We start from the raw sequence: 19,485 nt of genomic DNA, 5'->3' as shown, positions 1-19,485 counted from the left end.
CGGCGATTTCTTTTCATGACCGGGGGGGGGGGGGGACGGACGAAATGCTAGGAACGGGGAGCAGTGTAGTAATGAGCAAAAACTTTTTTTGGGGGGAGGGGGGGGGGGGGCTAAAATGTTTTCGGTCAAGTAGAACAAAACGAGCGAAGTAAGTTAACCGTAAATTGGCTTGAGGTTAAAGATAAACTTTAGTACTGGTAATGCGATTGCATTGTGAAAGAAAAGGTGTGGAAAGGATCAGAAACAGTTGATCATGTAAGTATTGGTGAGCACTGCAAGGTTCTGGAGTCATCAAAATCATAATAAATTTGACCGAGTCTTGGTAAAGTAACAAGCACTCACATAGAAAGCTATATATGGGACAACACACATGGTGTCGGGGCTAGTACTACCTTGATTTCCTTGTATTTCTATGCTCATTACTCAGCCAGTATACATTTTCTTCCAAAATTGTTTGGCACATGTCATTTATTTGTAATCTTGAACATCAGTGTAAGTTTCGTTTGATTCTGTGAGAATTATTTATTTTTTTTACCAGTACTGGAGTTTATCTTTAAGGGGCAAAGCCCCAGCGGAGGGTCATGTGGCGGGGTTTTAGGCATTTAATAACGGATAGATGAGCATTCGGGGCCCGCCTTAGGGCCTCTGTTGGGGTCCAGGGGGCAGGAAGTTCATGGTTTTTAGGCATATACTTACGGTCAGATAAGCAACCAGTGGCTCACCTCAGGGCCCCTGGGGGTGTCCAGGGGGCAGAGCCCCCGGAAGTTCAGGATTTTTAGGCACTTAATTACGGTCAGATGAGTAACCAGGTGGGGTCCAAGGGGCAGAGCCCCCGGAAGTCCAGGGAAAACCATGCCATTTCAGCAACATTTGTTAATCACTGGTATCTCATTAGAAATAAACCACGTTTGAATTTTATTCGGGGGCAACTGCCCCTAAGCTCCCCCCATCATTACGCCAGTGCGAGGGAGCATAGTGAACGAGAGGGGTGACGGTGACGGAAGTGACTATCCCCCTCACAGGTTTTTGAAGCTTTGTTGTATTAACAAATTACATTCCTTCGCAAAACAATAGTGTACAAAAAAAGCAATATACCCTTTTCACACTTCACTTTTCTACAATATTTACTTGAACACTCTGAAGACTATTATGCGAGGGAAGTGGCTACCGAGCGAGAAGATTTTTGCATTTTTAGATGTCTAAACGCTGCACTCTTGGGCCTTCCAGAGGCTTAAAAAGTTTGTTGCAGTCTTTAGTCAATATTTGATATACAATTATTTTTTTGCACTTTTCAAAAATTGAGAGGGGACGTGTCCCCCCCCCCCCGTCCCCCCAGGATCACCGCCCGCGCTATCCACTATGATGGTAAGAAACTTTTGAACGGGAATAAGTTCTACGCATATTCATTCTTCTACTCTGAATATCGCATACTGGTGTCTATCAATAATCCAATGTGCGGACTCTGTTTCAATGAATTGAATCCATTTTAATGAATGACCTCCCCATGCCCCCTCTCTCTCCCCCTCTCTCTCTCTCTCTCTCTCTCTCTCTCTTTAAATGTATGTATCATAATTTGAATAAATCAAGAACAAAATACTTAAGAGTTTTTTTAAGAGAAAAGAACTCTCAAGGATTTGTATTCAATTGTTTTGATTATTATATATATTATTTGTATATTGCCGTGACGGAGGATTATCTGAATTAGATTATTTGTTCTATATATATATATATATATATATATATATATATACAGAACAACGATTTAATTTGAGACATATAGCATTTCATGACACTAGATGGAACACATAAGAGGAATTGATTGAACTTCACAAGCGCTGTCGATTTATCTTCATCAGGTGAAGTGAACATTTCATTGTAGTCCATGGTTACACAGTTGTAGTCAAAAGAGGACCAGGGGAGTGTTTCACAAAGATCCTAAGTTGAACTTGTCTCTATTAAGTTTGACTTAACAATTATGGAAAGCCATTAGCATCCTTGAAATATTTTGTAAAGTTATGTTAAAAAGGCATAACATATTGATTAAAATCATTCATATTTTCTATTATCATGGGAAATTTCATGTTCTTGATGTGGAATAAATTTTATATGACAAGTCTAAAATAGTTGAATTTTTTGCTTTTGAATATTTTTCATTATAAGGCTACAAATGCCTCTCCATGAATATTTAAGTCCAACTCAGAGTTAAGTTTCACTTAGAATCTTTGTGAAACACCCCCAAGATTATTAAGCTGTTCTATATGGATTAACAGTTGATATATATATATTCTTTCTCATCTCTCCTTCTCTCTCCCATCTCTCTCTCTATCTCCTTCTCTCTCATCTCTCTCTCTCCCTCTCTCTCTCATCTCTCTCTCTAATCTCTCTCTCTCATCTCTCTCTCATCTCTCTCTTACCTTCTCTCTCTCTCTCTCTCTCTCTCATCTCTCTCATCTCCCCCTCTCTCTCTCCCCCCTCTCTCTCTCCCTCTCTTATGCTCTCTATATTCCATACAGGTGGCCATCGTCATCCCATATCGGGACAGGATACAACATCTCGCAATCTTATTACGTAATCTCCATCACCTATTAATGCTTCAAAACCTCGAGTTCGGCATCTTCGTGGCCGAGCAGGTAAGGCTACCTCATTAGTAGATTTAAAGGTACTATGTCCCTTTTGCAGCCAACCTCAAATGCTGTAGAACTTTGCAGGAATTATGAATATGTCATATATGTCCTATCTGTGAAATTTAAACGTTAGCAGTGTTCTCATATTCAAATTATGCAAGGAAACCCGTTTACTTGCTAGACTTCACTGTCAGACTCTATTGATTGACTGACTGGCTTTTTTCTTCTTTGGTAATAACATACATGAAAAGAATTGTAAAGGGTACATGAGCATTTGTCTACATCAATAACCCACTTCTTGTGATGGCCAAGATTAAACTGATTGAATCTTTGCGCAGCATAAAACGTATGACCATTCGGTACAATTGTCTGAAAATCAAGACTATTACTTTTGGGCTCTATAGCCCTAAAGTCGATTTGACAACTAATAGTCGTTATTTTCCCACTTGAAGACATTTTAAAGCCCCACCTTTTTTAGAGAAGTTCTAAATTAGTATTATTTTTCAAGTGCAGTTGGAATTTCACTTTTTCATTTTTTTTTCGCCTGCAAATGGGACTTACTACCTTTAAAGAGAAGGTTGGGTTCTGGGAAGAGGTGACAAAATAATTTGTGAGCGTTATTGTGGTGGGCCAGTTAATGAGTTGAAGACGACAAGTTCAAATATAAATGAAAACAAAAGCTCGGAATTACAGTTGAAGTCCACTTTATTAATTATATAAATCAGCCTCACAAATTATTTTTCACCTCTTCCCAGAACTCAACCTTCTTTAAACACGTCTTGACTTGCAATGCCAATGTCGCAAGTTCGACCCCCAGTGTGACACTAGTGTCCTTTGGCAAGACATTTTTCACTCTCCATTCAGGCATACCCGGTAGCGTAATTTATTTTCCCACTTGAGCTCGGGACCCCCAGTATGAACTCATTTGCATACAGCCAATCAGAGCTCTTCTTGTCAATAACAAGCTTTACGCATTCTGAAGATGCGCAGCGAAATTCAAAACTGTGCGAAGCTCTGGGCTTCACACACGTACACACAGCGCCTTGCCTATATCAGCATGCATGGTGTGCGTGCAGAGACATAGGCTTGAAATTTTTCATTTCAGCTCTAACATCTCTACCTTTAGCAAATTTATTACAGATGTCTGCTTATCAAATTGCTGTGAAAAACTGTTATTTAGCACTATGTTACAATTACTCTATCAATCAAGGATAGGCCTTATCGTCACGGTCATCGAAGCCACTATATAGAGACTAATTTCTAAAGATTTTGTGGTTGAAACATTTATTATAGATCTACACCTCTAAAAGACTCTAATAATATTAGCTTAAGAAATTGCTGTGATGTTCTCAGGTAAGAAGTCCTGCAATAAAAGAAGTACAAAATAAAGCTGATATTATTAGAGCCTTTTAGAGGTGTTTTAGTCTAGATCTACCTGTATAATAAACTCTCAACCGTATAATCTTTAGAAATGAGTCCCTATAATATATAGTGGCTTCGATGACGAGAAAGACCTATCATTGATTGATAGAGTAACTGTAACCTAGTGCTAAATGACAGTTTTTCACAGCAATTTGATAAGCTGATATTTGTAGATAAATTTGCTAATGGAAGAGATGTTAGAGCCGAAATTAAACATTTGCAAGCCTATGCCTATACACGCACACCATGCATGCTGATATATGCAAGGCGCTGTGTGTATATAGTGGCTTCGATGACGTGAAAGGCCTATTCTTGATTGATAGAGTAACTGTAGCTTAGTGCTAAATGACAGTTTTTCACAGCAATTTGATAAGCTGATATTTGTAGATAAATTTGCTAATGGTAGAGATGTTAGAGCCGAAATTAAACATTTGCAAGCCTATGCCTATACACGCACACCATGCATGCTGATATAGGCAAGGCGCTGTGTGTGTATAGTGGCTTCGCTGACGAGAAAGGCCTATCCTTTATTGATACCATCTGCGTTCACGGAACGATCAGACACTATTACTGATCCCACGCACCAACACCAAGGCAGCCGAACGCTCATTCTCTTATGCTGGACCATCCACCTGGAACACTCTACCACAACACCCCCGCCTATGTAGTACAGAAGACACTTTAAAAAAAAACTTTAAACCCAACTCTTTCCATTTTGAATCCATAATGTACATTTTGAGTAGCTAAATTTTCTTTTCGTTCATAATATCTTAATTACTGTTCCTTGTTTAATTGTTATGTTTTGTATGTTTCTTTTCTGTTGTATAGCGTTCTGATCAGTTTGTCTGTAGTAGCGCTCAATAAGAATCAATTATTATTATTATTATTAATTTTATTATTATTATTATTATTATTGTAACTTAGTGCTAAATAACAGTTTTTCACAGCAATTTGATAAGCTGATATTTGTAGATAAATTTGCTAAAGGTAAAGATGTTAGAGCCGAAATGAAACATTGACGAGCCTATACCTATGCACGCACACCATGCATGCTGGTATAGGCAAGGAGCTGTGTGTACGTGTGTGAAGCCCAGAGCTACGCACAGTTTTGAATTTCGCCGCGCATCTTTAGCACGCGTAATGCTTGTTAATGACAAGATGAGCTCTGATTGGCTGTATGCAAATAAATTCATACTGGGCGTCCCGAGCTCAAGTGGGAAAAAATTACGCTACCCGGTAGGATGCGAACGTGTGCGCTTGTAAAACGGCGTCTGTTTTATGTATGGTTTATTCACCCACTCCCCCTTCTTATTCTATACACTACATATGCATTTTTTATAATTTTAATTCTCCTTTTAATGAGTTGTGTTTATTTCGAGCTAAATTCCATATTTGTTTTCCATTTTTCTTTCATAGACCAACGATCTTGTCTTTAACCGTGGTCTCATGAAAAACATCGGTTACATGGAGTCAACGAACTTTGGTGCTTGGGATTGCGTCATCTTTCATGATATTGACCAGATACCGATGAGGGCGACAAACTGGTATGGCTGCGATGAAATGCCGAGGCATTTATGTGCTTACGCGGAGGAGCTGGGCTTCAAGTGAGTTCAAAGTTCAAGGCTTAATACACCCTTTCACTGTTACAATAGTGCGCATGCGCCGACATGGGCGCCATTTTCATTTACGAGTAAACAACTCATGTTTACTCGTAATTTAAAATGGCGCCCATGGCACTATGTGAGCGCACAGCGCAGTTAGTGACGCAACAATACATGCGCATCTGAAGACATTGATGGCGCAATGTTTACTCGCAAATTAAAACGGCGGCATTAACCGTGAAGGGGTGTATTGTTCAGATATGAGCCGGTAACCGCCAGAAAAAAAAATCCACCGTAGATATGTTTGTTAAAGTGCTAATGAATGGCAACTGCGCGCATCAATGGTCCGGCGCATTTTCACTGAGCTACGATACAGAAATGTAACGCGTAGTACGATTGACGTCATCATAAAAAATAAAAAAAATCGAACTTCCGTGGTTTTGCCGCATCTTATCTAAACGAGGCTGTAGAGGTTTGGCAGGAAAAAGGGAATGCCGTGCCCCAATGAAGAAGAAAGTGCTTTTACGTTTTACCGTTCAATCGGAGTGTTGTTTTTTTTACTGCAATATCTCTAAGTTTGTAAAGGATACATTTAAAGCTCACAACGTGTTTACAGTATATATATCAACATGGAAAAACTTCCATGAAAAGCAAAACATAGTTTTGTGATTGGTAGACTTTAACCAATGATATCGTATTATTGTCGCAGTCGGAAAACTACCCTTATAAAACAGCATACTGAAATGGAGTTGTAACACGTACGCGCATCTACATGTACGCGAGATGGTTCAAAGGTTCAATCTTGTATGAACCTTCCCCATAATGACAGGCCATGAACATTTATACCATATACAAGGCGTCCTCGGTCTGCATGTGGTCCTCCAAGTGAATGTATGGTCATTATGAGGGTCCTCGGTTTGTTACACACACATTAATTCGCTGATCCATTTCCCTCATTGCAGACTCATGTATGGAGGTTTGTTTGGCGGCGTGGTGGGGTTAACAGCGGAACAGATGAAGTCCTCTAACGGTTACTCCAACGTTTATTGGGGATGGGGAGCAGAAGATGACGACCTACGGTCAAGAGTAAATAAATTGAAGTATAAAATTTACCGCGCCTCGGGGGAAGGCTACTATAAGACTCTCAAACATAAGAAGAAGTCGGCAAGTCAAATCGCTCCAGAAAGGTAAACAAAATGGCGACAAATTTATTCTATTCATGTATTTGTTCGTCTTAACACACATTCATTCTTTTCTTATTTTAAGTATATGGACCGTTATACTTTCGATCTATCTATATCTATATTTGTTCATTTCTATGTTTTTTTATTTACTTACTTGATATTCGGTGTATTTTACACAAATAATGAATCTATCAAATTCATACAAATGCATTGTAATTAAAGGCTTCAACCCCAAAGCCCCGCCCCTGCCTATTGTCTCGTTTAATTTGATTCGATTTGAAGTTTATTCATTCCATAATTACATCAACATATTTATATTTGCACTCTTTTAACTTTAGATGTATGATAATGACATGGTATATACAGAAAAGGGATCGTCTTAAGTATAAACTTGAATTGACATCCAGTTCCGGAATGAAAATAAGAATACATACATTTTGGTGCGATGCATACGATTAATTAATAACACTTTGTGTTTGTTTGTTTGTATTTGTATCTTGCAGGTTTTGTTTATATCAACACTTCGCTAGGCGTATGGAGTGGGATGGAATTAACCATACACGCTATAACGCGAACGTGACCCTTAACCTCCTGTTCACCCACATAGCGGTCGACGTCCAAAAAGAAGAATGGAACACGGTTGCTAAATGCAAAAAGTAACATGTGCTTAAAGAGATTACCGACGTGTGACGTCATATACTGGCCAAGTTGTCAACGAAGGATGCCGGGCAGCGTCTCACGAAACCGTCATAAGTACAAGTTCACCAACAACCCATTGAAACGCGTGTTAAACTTAATACACTCATTTCAATAGGATGTCGGTGAACTTGTAGTTATGACGGTTTCGTGAAACGGTGCCCTGGTTCCTAACAAGTCTGTGCTCAACAATGGCATGGGGATCACATCAGCAGTCGATTGTTGCAGTTGTTTTAGTTTTAACGGCGTGTATCATTCAGTTGTGAATATTTACGCCACACACTGGATTTGCCTTGCTCCATGCAACCCGTTGCTTGAATAATTTCTTGGTGAACCTCATGCGCAGGCTTTGATGTTTAGAACCAGTAACCTGGACGACGAGCGAATATGACGTGAGCACTAAAGTGTTGGAGTCAAGTTCATGAAAGTTATGTAATTATTATTTCATTTATGCACCGGCGGACATTCTATGAAGCCAGGTGGAAGTATTCTTTGCAAGAGGTATTCTTGGAGCACCTTCAACAGTTAAACAGTGACTATTTTAAAATGCACGCAGTGGTCTTATCCATGTTAAAATGATCTGTGAATATTCGGGGGTCATTTCCACAAGTACTTTATCCGAAATGGCTTATAGAGCCTCGCTCACACCAGGACTCTAGAAGACAAAGGTTTGCAATCAATTGCGAATTCGAAACAACGATTCTGATTGGGTAATGGCTTTGAAGAACGTTTGCATGCAACGATTGTTTTGATTAGCCATTGTCATATTGCAATCGATAGCAACTTTTGTGTAATGGGGCCCGGATGTGGTAAATGGGGTCAGAATGACAAAAACCTTGGCATGGAAAACTGAAATATATTTGAAAATTAATTCTGTGTTACCTTTTTTACCCGCTGTTTACTGGAACCGGGTTTTGTCTGTATTAAGTCTATGGGGATTAGATAAATGTGTAGTAAACGGGTTAATACCTGCGTTGGTGACCTTTCACCTGTCGTCCTATGTGTTTTATCAGACCTATGTCGTAGCTGGCAGTGAACGCACATAAACAGACCTAGGACCCTTTCTTCAACTTGGCCAACTGGCCATCCAATTCTAACTATCTTACTGCGCATAGCCACCTTTACACAGTGTTTAGCCAACTTGGTCTCACTTGGTCACACTATGGCGTATATTCTTTTGTTTTATGCTCGCCCTGCAAAGCAGTTTTGAAATATTGAGCCAAACTCGAACCGGGTTGGTCAAACTCCCCTAATCAATAGCACTGATATACTGCATCAGCATCAGCGCCAGCTACGACACAAGTACATCGGACGTTCGCTTAAGTCATTTCATTTTACTGCGAATATATCTTTTCTTGGAGGGGGGGGGGGGGGTCGTTTGTATTTAGTTTTGTTTGTTTTGAGTTACCAGGCAGTAGGAATGACGTCATATCGCATTGTGGATAAACACAAGTGAACTGACCTACTTTTTGTTTCATTAAGTGTTGTATGTCTCCAAACAGAAGTAGTACAAGTCAAAACAGGGTTAATACAAATTACATCATTAAATTACATCATTCGAAAGTTAATCAGTTTTTTAAATCAAAACTAAATATAGCTATCTATATGTTAATACATGTATTGGTCACTACAGCACATATACAAAAAGATGAAGAAAAAAAATATACACGATTTTTTTTTCCTTACGATGACAACTTGTCTCTAAATACAGAGTGTCTGCCATAAATAAAATGTCTTCTGCCAATAAGGAAGGAACATTATTCCATGGTTAATAAAAAAAAAAAAAAAACGTGGATGGCTGGTCTCGGAAAGTCACTTATACCAGAAACACTTTAAGTCAAGCGAAGAAAAGGCAGACCTGCTATTTCCTGGTTGAAAGACATCCACATATGGGAGGAAAAAGCTGCCAGAGTCAACAAGAGAAACGTCAGAGAATGACGTCACAAACTTGTTAGCTCCATCTGAATGAAAGAAGAAGAATAAATTGATATAGGGGTGATGAAATCACCTTCAGTAATGGAGTCATTGATTATTTTTCAAAATAAGCTACACTTCTCGTAGGGAGTAAGGTGTACATTCCGTTTTTTAGCGGATGCCTGCATACAGAACTAGTAAATCTTACCACAGGTCTTCGTGATAGGCTGTATATAGCCCTTTGAAGATTAACATAAGAAGATAACTATACTTGACCTTTGATGCATACGCGCAAGCAGGTTTTAGGCCATTAAAATAATATATATGTTTAGCGTCCCCGCCCGCTTCCTTTTTGGGGGCGCCTCCTATTTTATTTATAAAAAAAAAAATGTTTAAAGAAAACAAACATGAAAAACACTGCTAAAATGGATTTATTTCTGATTTAAAAAAAAAAATGTAGGCGGTCATCTTGAAAAATAGCCCGACTGTCAGGGAAAATGTACCGAGCGGCAATTTTGAGCAGCCATTTTGAAGAAAAAAAAGAAGAAAAAAAAGGGCCTCCTCCTTCCTATTTTTTCGAAAAAACAGGACGCTAAACATGTTTTTTTTTTTGCCTTATAGGTGTATTGGAGCGTTTTCTCCGCCGACTATTGCTCCGGGCTATATTACCTCTTTAGGTAGGGTAAGGGTGAGGTATAGTGTTGGGTCCAGCGTTGAAGTTGAGAGTTCGGTTAGAGATTGACGTGGATGGCTAAAGTCCAGGGGGGGGGGGGGCAATATAGAGTCGAACTACCGTAATTTAGTGGCGGGCATATTTATCCTAGGTTAGCTCAAGTTCAACATTCCAGTGTCTCAAGTATGCGAGCGAGGGAATCGAGCAAGCAGAATGTAGATACACGTTATTGCGGTGAAATTGTTATTTTATCATCAAAGTATATTACATATTTTCGGTGCCCGAAAATTAGGTGACAATTGCCGAACTTTTTGAAATTAAAAGTTCTCGGGGGTGCATCCCCTACCCCTCCTCTATGTCGAGTATTGAACTTTATTCTTCCGTATGTCTCTTCCTTTTGAAAACCATTTTATCTTATACTTTATTTTAGTGGTATAGAAGTCATCTCCTATATTCTTCCTTTTTATATATATATATATTTGTCAATGCATAAGAATTGTATTGGAAACTATATCGATTGAATCATCTCTTTGTCAAATTTCTAATGAATTTGCGACTGTATTCTTTGTATTACTGGCTATTGTATTCTTTATCGATTATAATAATCATAATAATAATAATAAACTGGATATATAGGGCGCCTTAAACGAAATACCGTCTCTAAGCGATTTACAAATATTATTACACTGATCATCGGATTCATTCACGCACAATGTGCACCGTCTCCACTTCTTGTGGAGTAGTCCTACCATATGGCCACCGTGAGGGCAAATGGCAATTAAAAACACATACGCTTTCGTCATCCTACCAGGTCCCCATTTCTCTCCTGGGTATGGAGTGGCAAAGGTAGATTAATGCCTTGCCAAAAGACATTGGTGTCGTGTGGGGATCGAACCCACGACCTGTGAATTTTAAGTCAAGTGCCTAAATCACTCGACCACGTCACAACTAAGGCAAGATATGTCTGTATTGAACCAAGGGGGTGATTCACAAAGACTAAGGTCGACTTTAAGTTGGATTTAACTATGATAGGCTCTTCATGCCACTGTTTGCTCTTACACTCATGATCTTTACGTATTATTTTCCCTTCAATAATGAATTATCAAAAAATGGAAATTCTGTAGATTTGTGACCATGATTTGTCTGTCCTTTTATAGACCAATGCCAGTTAATGGTGACAGCAATCAGTGGCATGAACAGCCTGCCAAAGTCCTATTTACTTGAGTTTTATTTTTACAACTTTTTTTAGTTAGTTCGCAAGATTTTCTTTGTATCTAATGAAAAGGCGCTATATACATGTAATATTGTTATCATTATATACTATTGAGAAGTGTTCCATAAAACGAATTTATTTTTGTTCTAAAATCAAGGAATTATTCATATAGTAAAGTCGTTTTCTGTAAATGAAATAAAGAAAACGAAGAATGTATTAATATAATATGAACTGCATTGTTCTAAAGCGTATCGGACACTCGTCCATACTTCATGATCTACGCTGTCTTTCTTATGTTAAAAATCTGTGATAATTACGCTTTGCTGTACGTACGAATTTATTACTTCAGAGAAGTGGAAGGAGATAAATGTTACTATGAATTAATGAATGAATGAATTGCAACCGTTTTCCATCATATTTCAATTTTAATATTATCAAGATTGTGATGTACTGTAAAAATAGCAGAAACTATCTGATAGTGTGTATTGATTATATTTATTTGATTTGATCTGGTTAATGAATGATTAACTTTGATTTAATGTGGGTTGTTATAAACAAAAACTTCAAAATAGCAGTCGTAAGGCTGAACAATTTGAATATACAAGTTATGAGTAAAAAACGTCCATTCAAATTCAATGCATTAATTTGATTCAACGATACTACAATAATGTATGTGTCCCACTGAGATGGTTATGATATCACGTAAGGAGTGGTGGTAACGATCAAGGATATGCGGCATAGACACTTTCCTATTACAAATAGAGTAACATTGAATAATAACATGAACAAGGAAATGTTAAGCGTCAGGGTGTCTTTAAAGCCCCTCTCAACGATTTCCTATTACAAATAGAATAACATTGAATAATAACATGAGCACGGAAATGTTACACGTCAGGGTGTCTTTAAAGTCCCTCTGAACTAGTTTGACCGGGAGGGATTAGACCACGGAAATGTTATACGTCAGGGTGTCTTTAAAGTCCCTCTAAACTAGTTTGACCGGGAGGGATTAGACCTCCCTGCATGGTCACTGACAGGTGGTTATCTCATCAAATCAACTTTCAATTAGCATAAGAAAAAGGGGGCCATGGGGACCAATGGTCACCGATTAGGCATTGTTTGCTATATAGAGGGGGCAAGTAGCTACTAGTAGTGCAGTGGGGCTTTAATGGATTGTATCATTTCTACTGTTCTGAACCCAATTGAATTTACAATTTATGAGTGAAAAAAAAACCCATTAGAATACAATGCATTGAACTATTTCATTGAATAACGAAATGAACAACGATATGGGAAGCGTTAGGGTGTCTATAGAGAATCCTATGATTTTTTTCTGTTTCTTCGATTGATTGATTTCAGACCCGTTGTCAAACATTTTAATCTTAATTTTATATGTGATTATGTAATGTCGTGGTATATTATTTATTTCAAACTCGTTGTCAAACATTTTAATCTTAATTTTATATGTGATTATGTTATGTCATGGTATATCTTTTATTTCAAACTCGTTGTCAAACAATTTAATCTTAATTTTATATGTGATTATGTTATGTCATGGTATATCATTTACTTCAAACTCGTTGTTAAACATTTTAATCTTAATTCTATATGATGAATTTTTTTATGTCGTGATATATTTATGAAATAATGCTTAAGTTCTAAAAAGTTAATGTATTAATAAAACATGCCTATAATGAATTACCTATGGTTTCTTCATAGCTATCAAGTTTGTTTTCGCTACATAATTTCAATACTTTGCTGCTTTATTGGTATTTCCAGAGCAAAACTTTTCCTGATCGATACCTTTACACTGTTTCTTCCTTTGCCTTTCCCCTCTCCCTCTCTATCCATCTCACGTTTATTTGCTCACAGTCTCTTTCTATTATGTTCTCTCTCCCCCACCCCCCCCCCACCTCTCTCTCTCTCTTCCTCGCCCCCTCTGTTCATCTCCCCTGTCTCTCAAATCGTTATATCTTTCTCTTACTTTATCTTCCTATATATCGCTTTCTGTCTTTCCTCTCTTTCCCTCCCTTTCTCTAATATTCTCAGTCTTCATATCTTACATTCTGATTCCGTCTTTCTCCTTTTTTTTACTCTCTCTCCCTCTCTTTCTCTTTCTCTCTCACACACACGCTTGCTCTCCCCTCTCACCCCCCCTCTCCCTCTCTCTCTTTCGCCCTCTCGATCACTCCCCTTTCTCTCACTCTCTCTCTCTCTTTCTCTCTCTCTCTATTTCTTTCTTTCCCTCTTTGTCTCTTTCTGTTTATCCATCTCCGCTTCCATTTAAATTAATAAGGCTTTTATGACTGGTCATCAAATAAGGCCAAATAACAAAAATAACATGTTTCTCGTCCGGACTTTAACAAAAGGAGGAGGCAGGGCTAGGGCTTCACTACTTACTATTTTGCTTTTCTTTCTTTTTTTTGCAATTTTTTCCAAGATGGCTGCCATACTAATTATAGCTGACCAAGCCTATTTAGTCACTGGTGTTGTGCTATGTGACTCTGTGTACTGATGCACTGTATGGCAAAACAAATGATGTGCACAGACTTTTTTGTTGTTGCTTTTTTCTTCTGAATAATGATTTTTTTTTTAAGGAGGCGGGGACGTGAACCCACTTCATCAATAGGGGCTTTTCGTTTGTGTGGACGAGGACGGCGTTCACGTCCTCTAACGATGCAAATTGACGTCAGACACCCGTCCTGTTCACTACCTTATAACCCTTTTCGTTTTAAGTTGACACACGTTCTCTACACGATGACGTAATGGCCCCGCACGCGCTTATTCATTTTCTCCTTCTTTCACTTCTTATTTTGTTCTTCGTTTATTATTCTATTATACTCTCTCTATTTTTCTTATGATATTCTTTGTTTTTCCTTCTTCCATCTTCTCTTCTATCTTTCCATTGTCTATTCTTTATCATTTTCTCTTTCTGTCTTTCCTAATGTTATTGTTGTGTTATCATTCTATCATTTTTCTTTCTATCTTTCCTCATATTATTTTTTGTTTCTTCCTTCTATCATCTTCTCTTAAGTTATTCTTTGTTTTTATCATTCTATCACTTTCTCTTTCTGTCTTTCCTTATGTTATTCTTCGTTTTTTCCTTCTTTCACTTTCCCTTCAGTCTTTCCTTATGTTATTCTTTATTTTTTCCTTCTTTCACCTTCTCTTTCTGTCTTTCCTTATGTTATTCTTTGTTTTTTCCTTCTTTCACCTTCTCTTTCTGTCTTTCCTTATGTTATTCTTTGTTTTTTCCTTCTTTCACTTTCTCTTCAGTCTTTCCTTATGTTATTCTTTGTTTTTTCCCTTCTTTCACCTTCTCTTTCTGTCTTTCCTTATGTTATTCTTTGTTTTTTTCCTTCTTTCACCTTCTCTTTCTGTCTTTCCTTATGTTATTCTTTGTTTTTTCCTTCTTTCACCTTCTCTTTCTGTCTTTCCTTATGTTATTCTTTGTTTTTTCCTTCTTTCACCTTCTCTTTCTGTCTTTCCTTATGTTATTCTTTGTTTTTTCCTTCTTTCACTTTCTCTTCAGTCTTTCCTTATGTTATTCTTTGTTTTTTCCCTTCTTTCACCTTCTCTTTCTGTCTTTCCTTATGTTATTTTTTGTTTTTTTCCTTCTTTTACCTTCTCTTTCTGTCTTTCCTTATGTTATTCTTTGTTTTTTCCTTCTTTCACCTTCTCTTTCTGTCTTTCCTTATGTTATTCTTTGTTTTTCCTTCTTTCATCTTCTCTTTCTGTCTTTCCTTATGTTATTTTTCGTTTCTTCCTTCTTTCATCTTCTCTAATGTTATTCTTTGTTTTTTCCTTCTGTCACCTTCTCTTTCTGTCTTTCCTTATGTTATTCTTTGTTTTTTCCTTCTTTCACCTTTTCTTTCTGTCTTTCCTTATGTTATTCTTTGTTTTTTCCTTCCTTCACTTTCTCTTTCTGTCTTTCCTTATGTTATTCTTTGTTTTTCACTTCTTTCACCTTCTCTTTCTGTCTTTCCTTATGTTATTCTTTGTTTTTTTCCTTCTTTCACCTTCTCTTTCTGTCTTTCCTTATGTTATTCTTTGTTTTTTCCTTTTACCTTCTCTTTCTGTCTTTCCTTATGTTATTCTTTGTTTTTTCCTTCTTTCACCTTCTCTTTCTGCCTTTCCTTATGTTATTCTTTGTTTTTTCCTTCTTTCACTTTCTCTTCAGTCTTTCCTTATGTTATTCTTTGTTTTTTTCCCTTCTTTCACCTTCTCTTTCTGTCTTCCCTTATGTTAGCCTTTGTTTTTTCCTTCTATCATCTTCTCTTATGTTATTCTTTGTTTTTATCATTCTATCACACTTTTTTTCTGTCTTTCCTTATGTTATTCTTTGTTTTTTAATCATTCTATCAATTTCTCTTTCTGTTTTTACTTTCTGATTTACGCTGCGATGTAGCAAGATGACGTCATTCTGACGACGGGTCACTAGTTTTCTGACGAACCTCAAATCATCGATGAACGGGTTCGCAAATGTGGCCTGACGACGCCAGACGACCCGACGCATGCGCAGATCGCGGACATGACGTCACATATTAGACGTCGACTATGTCAACGTGACAAACGAAAACCCCCTATTGTTATTTGGCCAAAGAAAGATTTCCAATAAAACGCTAGGATAGGAAGACAGATAGAGAGACCGGGGGAGGGGAAACCGGGGGCCCGGGAGCATACACGGACACAGACAAGTCAAAAACGGAGGGGGGTATTATTTACCGAATAACAGATGTTGTCAATCACCAGGATTAGCCTTCAGTTTTATTGCCCATCCCCCATGCTATGGTAAAGTCATTATAGGTCTGTTTTCACTATCTCGAGATTGCCAAATATCCAGCTATTTTAACTATCCCGATCGCAAACTATCCAGCTAATTTGCGTCTTCATCAGATCGAAGTAGCAATTAGAAGGATATTTGGTCAGGATATCTTGGGATAGTTTGCAAAATATCCAGCTATTTGTCCCGTGCGTCTACACCAGACCGAAGATTCGCAATAAGCGCTAACGCTGAGCAAAATATCTCGAGCTAATTTCTGAAGGTCGAGTTTCAAGTTTCGAGATCGAATCTCGAGGTAATGAAGACTCGATTTGTTACTTCGGGATTATTTCCCAAATCAGAAATAGCGGGCTATTTGGCAATCTCGAGATGATGAAAACGCGACTGAAGGCATGCTGAGAGTTAACATTATTTAAACAGGTTTGCTGAGTGCGAGAGTTGTACATCCATTAATGGTGTCAGCGAATAACCTTCTGCCCACTGACGACCTTCTTCCTTCTACCCAACGAGACACATGAAAAAAGCGAGATTATTTATATCCTGCGACGATTGTTCCATGCAGGCTTTAATTTGACAAAGATTTTGACCCGTATTATTTATTCTGCTAAATTTCAGACCCGCCGCTGGGCTTAAAAAATTTTTCTTTAAAATCTGGTTTAACAATTAAACTAAGGAAATTATGGTCTGAGGTTTAGGTTTTTTTGTATAGGTTAAAGGTAATGCAAAGTTTTGGTAAATTTTGAAAATTGGCTGGATATTGATTCCTTACAATTTTGATATAATATTATTTGGATGCCCATGCGGATGTATTATAAGCACTGAAAAAATTAGCCCGTTAGACACTTCTGATTTCGAGATATAATGAATATCAAAATTTACCGGTGCTCCCGGTAAGTTATGATAAATTTCAAATAGCGCCTACGGCCATACAATGATAGCTGCGAACATGAAAATCTCAGAATATGCAGTTGTGATATATAATTTAAAAATGGGGGTAACAAATCGGTCGATTTTAGTCAAGAAACATTGTTTTATAGCTATATCATTATCTTGACCTTGAGATGGAGCTATAGGCCTACAACATAAAGAGCTTATTATTTATTTTTTTCATCACTTTAGACTCGATTTCAACCGCGTCAACGATCACTGAATATTGTAGGATCACATATGCTTCCATTATGTTAATTTGAACCAAATTCATGACCCCATACCAAAACTTTGTATTACCTTTAAATGTGATCTTAGACTGGGGTCCGAGCTTTACTGGATTAGTAGAATCTGGACCATAGGGTTGAGGTTAATTTTAAGGTTAGGGTTAGGGTTTTAAAGGTATAGTCTGTCCCCTGAGTAAAGCTTATAATCCGGCTAGGGTACTTCGGAATGGCATGAGCGAGTGCCCCTGCAGCTCAGTGAGGGAGATGGGTAGACCATGGGTAGACTCAAACAATACGGAAAATATGAGAGAGAGAGAGAGAGGAAGAGAGAGAGAGAGAGAGAGAGAGAGAGAGGAAGAGAGAGAGAGGGAGAGAGAGAGGAAGAGAGAGAGAGAGAGCGAGAGAGAGAGAGGGAGAGAGAGAGAGGAAGAGAGAGAGAGAGAGGGAGGGGGCGAGGAAGAGAGAGGGGGAGAGCGAGAGACTTACCCCCCTTACAAACACACACACACACACACACACACACACATGTAGAGAGAGACAGGTATAGAGACAGGGAGGGGGAGTAGAAGGACAAAGAGAGGGGAGACAAGGAGGGGAGATTCATAGCCTAGTATCTGGGCATTGATTATATTGATTAATGATAAAAGGAAAGATACTCAATCAGACACGAACATTATTCAACGAAATATATTCACAATAAGTAGACTGAGGTTCTTACCTCCAGATATAGATTTTAACTTAATTACGTAACAGCTTTAAGTGGTCTCTTAACAGTTATACTAAATTGACTGTGAAGAACATTACTAAACGTACTCCAGTCTCCAAACATAGTCTTTACAAGCAGACTCAGAGTCAATAGATACGAATATATTTATATATATGTAACTAGTAGACACGGGGGTCGGTTAAAGGGGTGAAATTTTGAAAAATTTAGGGCGATTATGAAATGAAAAAGAAAACAAATGGAGAAAAAAAGGATTCATAATGTTTAAATCGACAACAACCGTAGTCGGTAACTATAAGAGGATAGTCCAAATAGTTCAAAAGGAATAATATTATCAAGTTTTGACAGAATGCGGAAAGTACCATCAAAATAATGGGGGAGGAAAGTATCCCCCCCCCCCCCTCCCCAATGTCTACATTTATATGACTCTTGGAGCTTGGTATTTTTCGCAATTGCAAAATTTCGAAAAATATCGTCATTCATGTTCAAGAGAGAGACTGCAATGACCTACGATGACCTACCCCCCCCCCCCCCCCCCCCCCCATTGCCAGCCATAATTGTACGAGCGTCGTGTTAGTTGGTGTCTTCGCATTTTATCATCTTTCAAACTTAAAGCCCCACTGTCCTACTTGTAGCTAATTGCTCCCTCTATATAGAAAACTTCCCAAATCGGTGCCTGTTGGTCCCCCATGATCCTCTTTTTCTTATGTTAGTTGAGAGCTGAGTTAATGAGATAGCCACCTGTCATTGACCTCGCTGTGTGGTCTAATCCCTTCTGGTTCAGTAGTAACGACGGTCTTTAAAAATATTGCCATTATAACTCAATAAAAGGCAAAATTAATGCTCTCTTTCCCCCTTCTGTCTATTATACCTGTTTATTTTTTTTTCTTCTTATTTTCTCATCTTTCAAAACAAAATATCGCCTAAATTACTCAATATAGGGAAAATGTTCCCCATCATTTTCTATGTACATGTACTGTAATAATGTATAGGCTATCTGACCTTGGTATTTTGGCGTGTTCGCACTTTATCATCTTCCAAATTAAAACTATCGAGATCGATACTGGAAACGACACAGGAAGAAACAAATTCGTTTGCTGATAGACTTAGTTGAGACTTGAAACCAACCGAATGGGTTGAGGTCGTTGTTTATCTTGTGAGCTTTAGCTGAAACTATGTTTCCGTTACAGGCAGTAGATACAATACAATATATCGAGGGGTCCGTGACACAAAGACGTAACATTTTTCTGAAAATAATGGTATAGTAGTAGTACTTAATAGTATAGTAGTAGTAATAATATAGTCGTAGTAGTAGTATAGAAGTAGGCCTAGTAGTAGGAGAAGGATCGAGAAATGAGGTGGAGGAGTATCAGTACTAGTACTAGTAGCAGTAGCAGTATAGTAGTAGTAGTAGTAGTAGTAGTAGTAGTAGTAGTAGTAGTAGTAGTAGAAGTAGTAGTAGTAGTAATAATATTAGTAGTAGTAGTAGTAGTAGTAGTA

At 37.9% G+C, this 19,485-nt stretch overlaps 1 protein-coding gene across 3 annotated transcripts in view; it reads left to right on the top strand.

The window, feature by feature from the left end:
• LOC100889198 (beta-1,4-galactosyltransferase 6) overlaps positions 1-9,818 on the top strand; it is a 41,568-nt gene extending 31,750 nt beyond the window's left edge. For all 3 annotated transcript variants that reach the window (XM_011677461.2, XM_011677459.2, XM_011677458.2), the window contains 4 exons: positions 2,514-2,630; positions 5,463-5,650; positions 6,610-6,834; positions 7,335-9,818. In XM_011677461.2, coding sequence (XP_011675763.1) covers positions 2,514-2,630; positions 5,463-5,650; positions 6,610-6,834; positions 7,335-7,491 — 687 coding nt within the window. In that variant the 3' untranslated portion in view covers positions 7,492-9,818. The remainder of the gene's footprint in view (positions 1-2,513; positions 2,631-5,462; positions 5,651-6,609; positions 6,835-7,334) is intronic.
• The last annotated feature ends 9,667 nt before the right edge of the window (positions 9,819-19,485 follow it).

Source organism: Strongylocentrotus purpuratus, unplaced genomic scaffold, assembly GCF_000002235.5.
Source record: "Strongylocentrotus purpuratus isolate Spur 01 unplaced genomic scaffold, Spur_5.0 spur5_scaffold_20, whole genome shotgun sequence".
In the NCBI taxonomy this organism is placed as follows: Eukaryota; Metazoa; Echinodermata; class Echinoidea; order Camarodonta; family Strongylocentrotidae; genus Strongylocentrotus; species Strongylocentrotus purpuratus.
The sequence above is the reverse complement of the archived record's forward strand: the minus strand, read 5'-3'. Positions and strand labels throughout refer to the sequence as shown.